At 39.5% G+C, this 14,066-nt stretch overlaps 4 protein-coding genes and 1 non-coding gene across 5 annotated transcripts in view; 4 read left to right on the top strand and 1 right to left on the bottom strand.

The window, feature by feature from the left end:
- Nucleotides 1–93: 93 nt before the first annotated feature.
- Nucleotides 94–2,234, top strand: LOC141907336 (prefoldin subunit 5-like). Its single transcript, XM_074796946.1, has 5 exons — nt 94–236; nt 468–602; nt 1,340–1,414; nt 1,528–1,633; nt 1,900–2,234. Exons 1-5 carry the CDS (start codon nt 159–161, stop codon nt 1,974–1,976), a joined length of 471 nt encoding a protein of 156 aa, XP_074653047.1. The 5' UTR covers nt 94–158; the 3' UTR covers nt 1,977–2,234.
- A 386-nt stretch (nt 2,235–2,620) lies between these two features.
- Nucleotides 2,621–4,901, top strand: LOC141907386 (uncharacterized). Its single transcript, XM_074797008.1, has 3 exons — nt 2,621–2,969; nt 3,928–3,979; nt 4,105–4,901. The coding sequence occupies exons 1-3, from the start codon at nt 2,917–2,919 to the stop codon at nt 4,759–4,761; spliced, it is 762 nt and encodes a 253-aa protein (XP_074653109.1). The 5' UTR covers nt 2,621–2,916; the 3' UTR covers nt 4,762–4,901.
- A 503-nt stretch (nt 4,902–5,404) lies between these two features.
- LOC141906832 (mitochondrial import receptor subunit TOM40 homolog 1-like) lies at nt 5,405–9,273 on the top strand. The gene is made up of 7 exons (XM_074796254.1): nt 5,405–5,704; nt 5,981–6,141; nt 6,427–6,528; nt 6,899–7,004; nt 7,259–7,390; nt 7,466–7,651; nt 7,954–9,273. The coding sequence occupies exons 1-7, from the start codon at nt 5,527–5,529 to the stop codon at nt 8,091–8,093; spliced, it is 1,005 nt and encodes a 334-aa protein (XP_074652355.1). The 5' UTR covers nt 5,405–5,526; the 3' UTR covers nt 8,094–9,273.
- Nucleotides 9,274–9,809: 536 nt separating this feature from the next.
- LOC141906725 (signal transducer and activator of transcription 5B-like) overlaps nt 9,810–14,066 on the top strand; it is a 34,144-nt gene continuing 29,887 nt past the window's right edge. Inside the window, exons 1-3 of the mRNA XM_074796030.1 lie at nt 9,810–9,925; nt 11,240–11,364; nt 12,133–12,289. Of these exons, the coding sequence (XP_074652131.1) occupies nt 11,243–11,364; nt 12,133–12,289 (279 nt within the window). The 5' untranslated portion in view covers nt 9,810–9,925; nt 11,240–11,242. The remainder of the gene's footprint in view (nt 9,926–11,239; nt 11,365–12,132; nt 12,290–14,066) is intronic.
- LOC141907924 (U6atac minor spliceosomal RNA) lies at nt 13,695–13,811 on the bottom strand. The gene has a single exon (XR_012619561.1). It is a non-coding gene; the product is annotated as a U6atac minor spliceosomal RNA (small nuclear RNA).

A 14,066-nucleotide genomic window follows, 5' to 3' on the forward strand; every position in this document is an offset into this window, starting at 1 on the left:
AATTAAGCCAATAATAAGTCCATATCCATGATTTATATTCTGGCACGCGAGGGTTAGTGAATTCTACGCTAGCTTTTAACTCGACAGGCGGCGCTTTCGTCGATTATTCCTGAATTTTTGCAAATTTTTCCAGTGATTTTTGCGTCGAATCTTCAACAATGGCGGCTCCGAATCAAGTGGATATAACGCAGCTTAATGTTCAACAGTTGAGTCAATTATCACAACAACTGGAACAGGTATGTAAAATTCGATTACTGATCAAATTTCTGATTTATTACCTTTTTTAGGCCGTCCCCGTCCACCGTCGTCCCACACCATATACCCATTTTCTTTTACAATAATTCTTTTATTGTAGGGCTCGTCAATGTTTACCCCTAGTATCATTTGAACCGTAGTTTTATCTGTGAACACCTACAGTTTTGATAATGCGTAGGCCGCAGCTCATGCATTTTGTTCATTTATTTCAGGAAATTAGCTTCTTCACAAATTCTCTAAAGTCACTGAAAATGGCTCAGCAGAAGTTCAACGAATCGCAGGAATGCCTCAATTCAATGAATGAAGAATCAAAGGACAAGGAAGTGTTAGTGCCATTAACAGGATCTGTATCCTTTTATATGAGTTGTCTATTAAGATATTTGGTTTTTAATCCATAGTCCTTGTTAGTCATTTTTGGAACAAAGTGGATATTTAACCATTTACGGCTAAGTATTTACTTCCGCCATTATACCGTACATTATTACTATATATATATAGTATTAACTAATAAAACTAACAATAAAATCATTATATTGGGTTTAGGGTTAGGGCTTCGATAGGGTTAGTGTTGAGAGGGTGAGAAGAGGGTCCAGAGGGTTCCGTTTTACCCCTAGGGATAGGATTAGGGTAAGGTGAGGTATTATACATAGTTAAAACATTCAACTGGTTTTCAGTGAGCTCGGTGGTCTAGTGGTATGACGCTGCGCTTGTAATTTACTGGCCCGGGTTCGAGTCTCGCTCTATCCGCTCTATTTTCTCTAACTCTATTCTCCACACTTTCCTTGAATTTTCGCGCACCTCTGTGCGCATGCGTGGCGTAAATCAACCAATCAGGGACGATGTATGGTATAATAGTGGAAATAAATACTCGGCCGTATACAGTAAAATATCCACTGCATTTTTGGAAAGGAATTTGATATCAATAATCTACAAATTCACTTATTTCTTGTTGTCGGAATACTGGGACCATTTCCACGTTTCGGTCAAATATTTGAATACCTCAACCATGTATTCAATTCTGAACCAACAACTGCACAATCAGGTGTTGCTTGATTAGGGGTATTTCCTTGACAGTAATAAATAGATGTATGTACCAGGAACTCTTAGCAATGTCACTGATGTACTCGTGGATGTAGGAACTGGTTACTATGTTGAAAAGGTATTTATTGCTGAATCATTGAACAACAAAAATGCAAAATCGAGAGTCAAATGTTGAATCTGTGGTTGCAATAATCTACATATCAATAACTTATAGCAATTCTTCATTTCCAGTCAATTGAAGGCGGTAAAAAGTACTTCAAGAGAAAAGTTGAGTTCATTACGAAACAGATTGAAAAAATACAGCCTATTCTACAGGAGAAAGCTAAAATGAAACAAGGTAATTGTAATAAACTGCTTGGGCAATGACAATCATTATCAAAATAAATCTAAAACTTAACTTAACTATTTTTATTCAGTTGAATTGTCATCGTTGAATTGTTATCACTATATTTTAATCCCAATTGGTATTTGAAATATAAGTCATTGACATAATGATCGTCCCAGCGCTGATGTCTTACAGAGATCGACTAAGAAACCTGTACTGCGGTACATGATATTTTCCTAAACTTCACTGATTTTGGTTTTTTTCGCTTCTTTTTGCAGCTGTTATGGAAATCTTGCAGTTGAAAGTTCAAAGTCAAATGTCCCAGCAGCAACAGCAAGGAGTGGCTCGTACCTAGAGATTCCGATATAGCTTCACTTCATTTCATCACTGAAATATTTCCCAAATTCCCAGCTAAAAGAAAATCACCCCGGTTATTGAGTGACTGAGATGAGGCAAAAGACATGAAATCATTTCTTTATTTCCTGACATTTCATATTCTTGATCTATGTGTGCTGGTTTTCCTCACAATTACTTACAAGGTACCGCTGGGTATAAAATATGTAGGATTTTGGCCTAAGACGATATGTTATAAATTCATTTATTTAATAAAATCCACATTTTATTAGAACTTAGTTGTTGGTGTTTTTGTTGTGCATGTATTGTCACTTTCACTTGATGGAAAACGTAAGGATGAATGGGCAACAGAAAATGTAGATTAGACTGGGGATCCAGCGTATGGCATTCAGAAGATATTTCCTACCTATCTATACCACTTGAACGGACCCTTTTACTTTTTACCAAGTTTAAGAAAGTTTGGATGAAGACTCAAGGCAAGGACGTAGGAGAAAATTCTGATGAGAGTTCTAGGACTAGTAGTTAGAAGTAAAATTTGACGGACATTTTTTGCTGTGCGCAGGACATATTTGTCCTTGCATGCGCATTTAGATCTTGATTTGCATAGACAATTTTGTCCAGTTCGCATGGATATTATCGCCTAAACATTACCGTTGGAAAGAACCTCGCATAAAACACTTCATGTCAACACTAGGCACCGTACTCGTGACGCGTCGTTCTGTCTGCCTAGTGACGTCGATATTCTGGTTTGTAGCGCTGGTTGTCAACTAGCTTTTGCTGTGTGTATGGCGACTTCCACAGTACTGTCATTTACACCGTGCACAATAACTTCTATGTCATTGATTTACCATTGATATAGTCGTCAACACTGTTTGATTGAGACTTACGCTTTGCAATATTTTGTACGATCACTTTTCATCGGGAGAATCCGGAGAAATAAGATGACTACCATTCACCACCCGACTTCAAGACCGATCACAAACCAGTGCTTGTGGTAAGTAGGGATAAGACATTATAAATCGAATCGCGGATATCGCATTATCATCATATACTTTTAGTCTTTCTCTTCTGCTGCTGTGGTTTTGTCGAATGATCCTTATTTTTCTATTTCTTATATATGCACACACATATCGCTGGTATTCGAAATATCATTCAGTCTAATTTCATGTTTCGATGAAAATGAATCATCGATTAGGGCAAATAGAAATTTTTCAAATCTGAAATTCTGTTCTGACAAATCAATTGAACCCGATCACATTTTGAAATGGATTCGGTTTCAATAGTCATCCAATATGTCTGACAAGGTTTCCATATCGAGTCATTTTTCGGTGACTAATAAATGTCGATGGTTATTTTTGTCCACGGGTCGTGGATTAACATTTGTTTGTTTAAACCTTTCCAGTGACTGCTTACGATAATGTATAATGTCAGTTTAAAGTTGAACTAATTTGCTAGGAGTAAATGAATGTATCGGCATGCTTTACTGTTTAATGTATATACTATATATGTCTGCAGTGTTGATCGCACCAAGGAATTAATTATTCATAAACCAATTTTCAATTGTGTTTGTGCCCGTTACGTAAACGTTATTCAATCCTGGTCCTGGCGAATCGTATGCAATCCGACAAGAATTTCAGCAAAAGACGGAAAGTTCTTGAATAAATGAATAATACGCATTATATTTGGAGCAATGTTCCCTTCGTTTAAAACTAAATAGCCATCATCAAATGAATATCGATACTAAACAAACGGATCTACATATTTGGCCCAAACGGTCCAGCCCTGTCATTAGTAAATACTTTTCAAACTTATATTTCAAATTTATATTTTAGGGGGTTTGAGCCATAAATTCCAACAAACACCCGGTTCGAAAGTCCTCAAACGTTTCTTAAAGGATTGTTCGTTATTTTCCAAGTGTTGTGTGAAAATTAATGGTTTGAATTTTTTTCTAGGGAGTGGCCGATTCCAGGAGAAGATTACGTACACGACAAAAGTACTTTTACCGTATGTATACAGAGTCCGCCTATGGACGAGATATCACTTTATCCTGATTAAAATTTAGAAATATTCGATAATAACTAGAAAAACCTCTGAGTAGGTTTTTGCAACTTTTTATTTTCTTTCTATAGAGAAACAATGCCATCAGAAGTTTCTACGTGGTACATCCGGATTGGATTTCAGAAGAGTTCAATCGACCACGGACGAACGGCAGACAAAATCTGCCTTGGCCCTGGGAGTTTCCTGGAGCTCGATCGATGTACCAGTTGCCGACATCCTACTACAGAAAACGAGTACTGAATGAAATGAAAGTCGAAGACAACGCCCGTAAAGTGAACAGCGCTGATCCGCATTACAAAGTCGCCCACTCATCCCCGCCGCACATAAACAACCCGGCTGAAGTTCCGTACTCGAGCGTCGCGGAGAAACGTCCGATTCATCATCCGTGGGTGGAGCCGTGGAACAACCAGCGCCCGACATTGAAACGCGAGCTTTCACTGCCCCCGCTTGACGAGAGACTTCGCAACGGCGATCTGGCAAAAAATCTACACCGAGGCACGAATATCCAGTTCGGAACGGTGCAAAGGGAGGCCAGTACCGTGCCGTACTCGACTAGATTTCAGTTCGGGTCAGCGGTCAGCGCCGGCGCTAGTCCCAGGCGCTCGTTTCCCTACACGTACGCGCAGTCACAAAGAGAGGAGACAGCAACGGCGGCACCGACGAAGGAAGAAGCGGAAACTTTCAGGCGCTTGCATAACACGTATATGACCGCTTGTAGTTGGAAATAATTAACGTTCATATGTGTTTCCACGCAGCAAATAGAATTTTATTTACGCTAGAAAGTCTCTGTGATATTCGCTTGCATGTAAATAGATTGCGGCTTTTTTCGTGTGTAATTTTGTTGTTTTTGTTTTTAATAAATAAATCTGGTAGTAAACGAATTCGGATTCTTCTGTGGATGATGACTTAGGCCATAAGGATCCACAGGCCAAATCTCTACACATTATCCGATCTAGCAAACAAGGCCCTAGGAAAAAACAATGTACTAAAGAGCTCACGTGAACCACCAGGGGTTGCGATAGCGATATATACCTGACACTAAGGTTCTCAGTGAACTGGAGCTGTTGCCACTCGTACGCCCGGGGCCGCGCATCCTCGGAGGACGTTGCAATTATTCGCCACCTCAACTTCCACTCTCAGAACACCAACGAAACTTATAAAGCCCTATCTCACATTATGCTGAAATCCCTACTCCCGGACAAGATCACGAAAACTCAGCTGAACCATACACATTAATTAATGCGCGGAAGGTGGTCTCGAACCCGAGGCGGCGCGGTGCCCGTCGAGTGGCCCGCAAATGTAATTGACTGGACCGTACGCTGCTGCCATCTGTTGATAAAAATCAACCAATCAGTGCCGAATCGAATTACATATGGCGACGGCCATGTCAAATTAATCCACGCGGTTTTTTGCAAGTAAAAACGACATTTTAGACGTTGATTAACTCTTTGATTTGTGTTGCACATATTTTAAGAGTAACTTAGATACGCGTGATGGGTAATGTAATGGCAGCTGGAGTACCTGGTGCAGCGGTACCGCCACCACCTCCCGGAATGGCACCACCGCCGCCGTCAACCGGTGCACCGCCGCCGGCCCCTGCAGCTACTAGTGTCGAAGAAACGCTAGATACTAACCCGAAATCTTTTGAAGAATTACATCGAAAATGTAAAGGTTTGTATGCAACCGATGACAAATAAAATGCATGGGTCTAACTGCAGTTTGGGTCATCTATCCACTGGGTGGCGCTAGTGTTATTAAAGAATAGTGTTATGCCGGTAAGGTTAGGTATATACCCATTAGGGACACCTAAACTGCAGTCATACCCTTAATTTAAATAATAAGACTAAGAGTAATACAATCCGCTCTCTATTTATCTACATAGCAAATTTATTTGTGACCCACACTTTAAAATCATGAAAGTCATGACGAATGAATGTGTTTTTTCAGAGGTATTCCCGACTCCGTTCGAGGGAGCGAAACTATTGATCAATAAAGGCCTGAGTAACCATTTCCAGATCAGTCACACGTTGACGATGAGTTCACTGCAGCCGTCTGGTTATAGGTTCGGTTGTACGTACGTAGGAACTAAATCTTACGGTCCTGCTGAGGTACGTATATTATTATTAAATCACTTATCATGATAATTTGATCGCGATTAGTAATTTAATCATGATTAATGAGCAGAGGGCATAGACCGCCCAATAATGCATCCTAGGAGCGCCAAAATTTGGTCAATTTTTAATAAAAATTCTGATTTCCCGACATATTTTCCCTACGAGAACTGCCATCAATATTAATTTTTATCAAATGGAAGGTCTTATGAAATTTATTTCAAAGGTCTAGAGGAACTTGTGCTATTTGTTAACTGTTTTATTCATCTGTATTTGCCTCAGGTATTTCCAGTGCTGATAGGCGATATTGATCCCAGTGGTAATCTCAATGCAAATATAATCCATCAGTTCAGTGAAAATATACGGTGCAAATTCATGTCACAGGTGAGAGATAGAGCGGATTTGAAATTCAGGATTACGCATTTTTTTTTGAACAGCTGTGCAGCCCAAAAGTGACATTATACTTGCTAAGGCTAAAGAGATGATGGCTTGTTTCTCTTGATCGGCGGATCATCGGGTAAACCGCACTAAAATTTGTGATCCGTGCATTCCTATAGCTGCCGGGTCTACTAATGTTTTTAAAAAAAATGTATGTAAGGGGTAGATTGGCGGCTGGTCGGGTCAACTTTTAAGCTCGGCAGAAACAAGAAATTAGGTATCAATTTTATTAAGCCTTAATAAATCATAAGATGGGCCATCGACAAAAACTGCTGTTTTGATGTGAGCTTATTTGTCTTTGCATCATGTATTCCAGATTCAGGGCGGTAAAATGGTGACCAGTCAGTTAAGCACCGATTACCGAGGGAAAGATTTTACTGCTTCGGTCACTTTAGGAAATATAGATATTGTTAATGAATCCGGTAAGCGTTTGACTAAATCATCAGTTTCTGTGCCATTCATAAAGTACTGCACGGAAAATCAGAAAATAATCTGAGTGTTGAAAATGGACCTAGCCAACCCGTAAGATCCCCTATATAACTTGAAATTGAAAAACTGTTAAATTTTGCATAAGCTCGTGCACTTTGTGAATAGGCATTTTCTTTATAACAAGTAGTTAATCACTGTAGTGAAATTTACGAGCTAAATGATGTAATTGTCATTTCTCAATTGGCAGGTATTGTTGTGAGTCAGTATCTACAAAACGTTACGTCTAAGTTAGCTTTAGGCGCCGAATTACTTTATCAATACGGGCCTCAGGTGCCTGGCTCGGAAATAACAGTTTTAACCCTCGCTGGTCGATATTTAGGTAAATTGTGCTCCATTCAACTCCGCAATAATCTATCGGTGCTTGATAATTAATTGAACTTCATTTACGATGCAGGTAAAAACTGGCAATTAAGTAGCAATATATGTCCAGCTGCTGGTGGCGCGCACGCCTGTTACTACCATAAGATCAATGACAACTTACACGTCGGCCTCGAACTTGAAGGCAGCCTTCGAATGCAGGAATGCACCGCTACTGCTGGATACCAATACGAAATACCTAAAGCTAATTTAACATTCAGGGGTAAGTGAATAAAATCGACAAAGTTGATATCATTCTCGGGCACGGCCGGGTGCGCCGTCTCGACTTGTGTAAAAAATCACCTGAAATCTTGATTGATAATATCAGCCTGTTGCAGAGTCAAAATTGGCTCAAACTGCTTGTTATACCTATGTTTATTCAGTTTAACAGGGCCCTAATTCAATAGAACTCTGGTGATTATATTTTATTCTCGGATGTAGCTCGATACCCGAATAATTTGTAGCAAAAACTTTTACACGCGAGTTTAATGTTTACTGAAATATTTTCCTTTGATATCATTGCAGGCCAGCTAGATACTAATTGGTGTATAGGAGCAGTATTAGAAAAACAACTACAGCCATTGCCTTTCACGTTAGCAATCAGCGCATATGCAAATCAAGTCAAAGCCATGTACAAGTTCGGTATAGGACTGATCGTAGGATAGTAGATTTACCCAGATCTCCCGCTATGTCTGAACCTGAAAACCTGTTTTTAAGGACAGTTTCATTGAATAAGGACAGTAGTATGCTTCTGAATGCTAGGTGTAATTAATATTCAAGTGAACAGTGATATGCAGTGATATTTTTGCAGAGAAGTTGGATGAGCTGTAGATTATTTGTATAATTATATTATATTATCAGAATTTTCACTGAAATCTTGTGGTTTTGGATTTAGAATCAGTTTCTACCTATTGCTTAGTTAGCTCCGACAAAATCTGATGATTCTTAGCCTTAGAGCGTATTGTAGTTTAATTTTCATTTTGATGGAATGATTTGACACGATTTTGTCCGTGCAACGTTATGAAAGCTGGGCGTAGAATCTGAGACTAATCTGTATTACTAGCTCACTAGCCTCGGCTGAAGCAATTACTGGTAAGTCGAACAGGGTCCCTACGACTCCTTGATTCTTTAAAAACTCCTAAACAGAAAATGCTTTTAAAGGTTCTTGAAACTCCTTTGATTTGAGCAAAATGCTAGAAACTCCTTCAATTCTGAGAAATATGCAATTAGAAATGTTTGTACATACATGTAGTTGTACGGTGAACTATGCCTAAATTGGTGCAGTTGGGACCAGGATTTTCTCTTTACCCTATTAGGCAGTTATGGAATTAGAAACCGACTTAAGTAAGTGTCAAGGATAAATATTTGCTAACAAAACCACTGAATTACTGGTTTACTGAGAAATACACAATACCAATTAATGATGCGGACACTTCCTCGAAATTTGAAATTTTTTCCATTAAAACGCCATGAAGACTCCTTATATCCAGCAATGTAATAACCAATCAGTAGGGACCCTGTTGAAAATTTGCGCCGTAATTGTTAATGACCTGGCATATGAAGATGAGTGAAGACGAACAAAATCCAAAAATGCTCCGGTTTGTATTCCTGAAAAAGGCAACGATTTCGTCCTATTGTTGTTATCACTTTCAGTTTATTCATTGTGCTGAACATCTACTGTATATAACAATGAGGTCTTGTTCAATAGAGTTTGTGATTTTTTCAATTACCAGAAAAATGAGATCACAGGATTACAGAACAGAGGCAGGATAAAGTGTAAATTAAAGTATAATAATGTATGTAAAAATGCATTGGTTTTTATTAAAAACTACCAATATAATCAAATGAATGTTGTCGCTTTGATTGAATTTAGGATCCCGAGATGTTGTAATCATGGACTACCGTATAAACTAATTATTAGAATTTTAGAGCTCTGGTGTTTTGCGTCTTTATGTATAAGATCTGGGGTCGGGGATGAGGATTAGATTTCTTTATAAGAAAAATCTGCAAGTGGTAGCCTCTACTTTGTTATCCCAAAATACGTATACTCCTGCGCCCAGTTTCACGAAAAAGTTTTAAGCCTAACACGGCTAAGTTTGAATTGTCCTCATTGAAAACATGAAGTACGAGATTGGCAATTTCACCGTCAACAATTTGAGTGAAACCTGGTCCCTGAGTCCCCGGGTTCACGCACAGCTAAATTTTCTAACTTTTACAATTCGGAAAGTCATTTGATTTAGGACGGTTGTCCCAACGACTCGAAAGTCCTATCGGCCAGGGCCACCCAGCCCATAATGTAATTGATCATCGGTTTCTTGCTGTAAATAACAGACTGGATCACATTGCCCTATAGATGGCGACACTTTCTCATCGTGTAATGGCGTCTAAATAAAGTTCACGCCAAGTTGATAAGTTCATCGCGGGAATACTGGTTATTTTCGTCGTCGGATCTTACAAAACATAAGTGTTCAGGAGCGGATAGAATCGTTAGGTCAGGGTAAGTACAATGATGTTGTTGTGCTTCGATGTCGTGCTTTAAATGAAGCGTCAATTCGATTGAAGTGATGTACAAACATTCCAATTTTACACCAGGGCAGGCTATACGTCGGTTTGTAGGAATAATATCGTAGATAGATAGTTAAGACTTTTGCTTATCTCTCAGTTCTCAATCTATCCTTTTTAATGTTCCGGTATAGTTCTGTTCGATACGGATCAATACATTTTGGCGTGGTAGCTGGTAGATTCTGTTCTGAAAAAAACAGTTCGTAAGTACTTTTTTGTTAAGGAAGGCAGTGGATGGTAGGGTAGTAGCTAGGATTCTAAACAGGATATTACACTTTTTTAAGCAGGAGCAGTAGAGGTCAGCTTGTTAGGGTAGAATGCGAGTAGAGTTAGTCACTGTCAGCAGCCAGGCTGTTCAGTTGGTTTTGATGATGTAATATTTCAGATCCTGCAGATTGTCAAGTTGATGCTACTCTCACTACCTACAGTAAACCTTATCATGTTTGAATGTTATTTAGTTTATGTGAGCAGTATCTTTAGAGGGTTGTATCCACATTGTGTATTTAACAAGATTGTCTGTTATCAAAGGGTGAAGTCCCTGGCAGCATCGGGGTGAATGGCCCCCAAGTAAATGTTGTAATCGAGTAAACCTTAGAAAGTAGTGACATTCTTCAGGCTTTTGAGAATAGTCAATTTTGCAGTCTAATTAATAATCAGGCATTTCAGGCTGACGTTTTGAAGAAAGTGTTTGGCGAGAGTGTCCAGACCCCTAGATTAATTCCTGGTCTGGTTAGATTTATACTTTGCGGAAAAGTAAGGCCCAAAGGGTTTTAATGTGCTACTGAACTGTTCATAAATCTCAATATTCCTATGGGGAAATTGAAATGAATAAGCTTTGAAAAAAATTAATGTTTTGGAAGGCAGACATGAATACAAGAGCACAGACAAATTTATGTTATTATTTTGTCATCTATCTCACTAGAAGGTTATAATGGCCCATATTTTAATCATCTTTGAATTGGAGGTTTAACCCAGTTCGTTCGGCAAAAAAAAACAACAACATTAATTTGTATGGGAAAACCTTGTCAAACAATGCGTAGGCTGAATAGGAAACGGGTTGGCCTAGTTTTCAAACAAGGATGAAAGACTTCATGCTGGTTTGATGACCGTGACACTCAGATAGAAAAAAAAAGACTTGTCATTTGATACAAGCTCTAAAGTGGCTGCTCGGGCGGTTTGGTAGTAAATTGAGAAGGATATGCGTTGTTAGATTGTTTCATCTCGGGTTTCTGTTAAAATGTTTTTGCAGAAAATGAGTCAGTGGGCCAAAGCCATACAACTGTGTGGGGCCGCCCTCCATGAAGTCTACTCTATGCAGCGATTTCCAATCGAGGTCCGGCATTACGGTGCAACTTGGATCGAAGCTCAGCAATGGTAAGTTACGTTTTTTTTTCTTCAGTTTCAGGGTATCGCAATATATCCTCACGCGACGCGAGTGAAATTTCATCTCAGTTTTATGGCGTCTGACTGATCTTCAGCTGCCGCAGAAGTACTTCGTAATCCGACACCTATCGACTACTGGTACTTCAAATTCTGGCCTAAGGAATTGAAAATAATATCGAAATTGAAATCGAAACGAACGCATTAAAATTTCCTGCATTGCATGACATCCAATATCTTCCTACCTTCGCGGGTTTGGTGGATATGAGTGAGAGGTGGTGGATTCTAACCTCACCAAAACCCATGCTATTCTTCTTTCAAACGGGGAATTTGTGGCCACTGACCTGGAAACTCGGGGATTGAAAATTCGATAAATTTTGCGAAAAAGCTGTTAAACTCAGGGCTTGGTTTTATAGACTGGTGTTACCTTTAACCCGGGGGTTAACTCAATCGATAATGAATTGCTTTAACAATTAGTTAATGGTAATGCCACTCTATAAAACCGGGCCCTGGAAATCGGATAGGCTAATTGACCACTGTTTCTTCATGAATGCATGAAGAGATTTCTATTCACCTCAGATTCATTCTGACTTTGATGTTAGGAATATGTAAATGGAGGAAAAGTGCGTCCACCCTGCATCGGTTTTCCCTGACTCATTGATTGAACAACGTCAATATCGACATCGTGCCTATTCGCGAAAACTAAGCCGTCTAAAATATAAGCAGATCATTTTCTCATAAATTTCGATGTATTTTTTCAAGGGCCGACATCGACGAACAGAATCCGGTGCACGAACCGTTCGCCGTCAATTTACTCGAGGAAATGATCGGATTACTGGAAAAACAAGCTGCTGATATTGATCAGGCTGGCGATTTCATCAACAAAGTGAAAATTCAACAGGCAGCAGTTCAGTTCAGGGTGAGTACCATCATTTTTTTCATAGATAATTCATACACTAATGACAATCTGCATCCTTTTCAGACATTCACTTTTTTAGTGTTTAAGTCTCGACAGCACTGAATCTATTTCTGGTCTGGCGTTTGTAGTTCATTTTGTCGGGGGTGGATCTTGGCAAATCAGAAGGCCGGGGTTCTAAAGGAAAGAATCAGTATTTCTCATTGGGGACACCCCCTCGATGTTAGAAAATGTTTGAAGCAATGTTTCTAAAAGGATGGGGGTCAAATTTGCAGATTTAAGGGATATATCTCTTGACAAGAAATTAAAACCTCATTGGAAAGGCAGGGGTGTACACCTCGAAAAGTACATGGGTGCAATGAATGCTGGACTAAAATACATGAGGAGAATGAATGTCTGACGCGATCGGTTCAAGCTACAGATTGACGCCTGCATAAACGGTGCTATGTAGATATAGGCCTACTAGCATCAAATGACGATGGCCGATTCGAACGATCCCTTTTTCCAGCGGCTGGCTGCGATTGGTCTCGGTTGCGGCGTCGACTAAAAAAACTCCTCGTTGAAGCTTCGTTTCTGGTTTAATTCGATCGGCACTCATCTCTCACGTCCATCAATTCATCAGTAGAAATGAAATGAATGTATCAATAGCGGGGAACCGACTTCATTCATGAGCTAACTAACCGTTGATCGCTCGTTGCTATTTTAAATGATTCATTGCTTTAATGTAGATTGCTTATTGCTCATTAGGACACAACCACCACCTCCGCATCCGTACGGGTATGAATCAAACGGTAGTAGCCACCATGCACGCCTCTGTGTGTACGCGTATATACGTGCTGGATGTGAGTCCACACTTCCTGGAAATGTCGTCGATCGACCCGTTTAAAAAAATAGCTCGCGTGTACTTTTCGCTCGGTGGTCGTCGGGAGATTCCTGGGAGTTTGAATTCGTCTACAAAATAATGTGAAGGGGCGGATTCTTGCGAATGTGTACTCGACAACATTGAAGAGTATCGCTGGAATTTCCTTTTGTCAACATTATTTAGCGGAACTAGCTCCGTATTGAAATCCTTTATAAATCGATACACAACAACTATTCGTCATTTCGGATTATGCCGTTGTGCCAATGAGCAGTATCTGCGCGGTGGCATTCCGTTTTAGAATTGCTCGGCGATATGATGTAAAAAAGAAAGCACCTACATAAATATGTTGACATTCTTAATTCTAAATTTTATCATTGATAGCCATGGTTACCGCGAGTTGTTACATACCTTGATCGGTCGGGGGTCTGAATATTAGGTTTCATGTACATGCACATTTATGCAGATATTTTAGATATGATTAAAGGGAATCTGGAAAGGCCTACTGATTGAAAAGTCTGATAACTACTTAGTTTAAAGATTTCCCGCAAAAAAATGAGGTTGTTCCGAAGTAAGGAACATGCCCATATGTGTTGTTAAGAGCACATAGGCTCTCTTCCGTCCTTGTCAAGGGGAGTGCTAACCGGCTCTCCTTTTCTACAACACACTCTAATTGACAGCGTTCTGTCTATTATATACATGTAGTATATGAAGGGATCGACTCGAACGGTGTTTTTTCAACGTGTATCTTTGAAAAATACGGGGGTGTTTTCTGGGCTGCGACTGTTCGCAATTTATGAATCTTGGTCGCTGAATTTTCTGCGATATTTCGATATGAACAGAAATTTTCTTGTAGATCGAGATATTACTGACTGTCACGCTACGGCTTATGATGATTGATCGTAGTTATTCCCATACATG

This window comes from Tubulanus polymorphus, chromosome 6, assembly GCF_964204645.1.
Source record: "Tubulanus polymorphus chromosome 6, tnTubPoly1.2, whole genome shotgun sequence".
Classification (NCBI taxonomy): domain Eukaryota; kingdom Metazoa; phylum Nemertea; class Palaeonemertea; order Tubulaniformes; family Tubulanidae; genus Tubulanus; species Tubulanus polymorphus.

Coding starts and splice junctions, on each gene's coding strand:
- LOC141907336 (XM_074796946.1), top strand. CDS start 159: ATGGCGGCTCCGAATCAAGTGGATATAACGCAGCTTAATGTTCAACAG. Junction 237..467: donor TATCACAACAACTGGAACAG/GTATGTAAAATT, acceptor CATTTATTTCAG/GAAATTAGCTTCTTCACAAA. Junction 1,634..1,899: donor GAAAGCTAAAATGAAACAAG/GTAATTGTAATA, acceptor TTCTTTTTGCAG/CTGTTATGGAAATCTTGCAG.
- LOC141907386 (XM_074797008.1), top strand. CDS start 2,917: ATGACTACCATTCACCACCCGACTTCAAGACCGATCACAAACCAGTGC. Junction 2,970..3,927: donor ATCACAAACCAGTGCTTGTG/GTAAGTAGGGAT, acceptor ATTTTTTTCTAG/GGAGTGGCCGATTCCAGGAG. Junction 3,980..4,104: donor ACGACAAAAGTACTTTTACC/GTATGTATACAG, acceptor TTCTTTCTATAG/AGAAACAATGCCATCAGAAG.
- LOC141906832 (XM_074796254.1), top strand. CDS start 5,527: ATGGGTAATGTAATGGCAGCTGGAGTACCTGGTGCAGCGGTACCGCCA. Junction 7,391..7,465: donor CCTCGCTGGTCGATATTTAG/GTAAATTGTGCT, acceptor TTTACGATGCAG/GTAAAAACTGGCAATTAAGT. Junction 7,652..7,953: donor AGCTAATTTAACATTCAGGG/GTAAGTGAATAA, acceptor ATATCATTGCAG/GCCAGCTAGATACTAATTGG.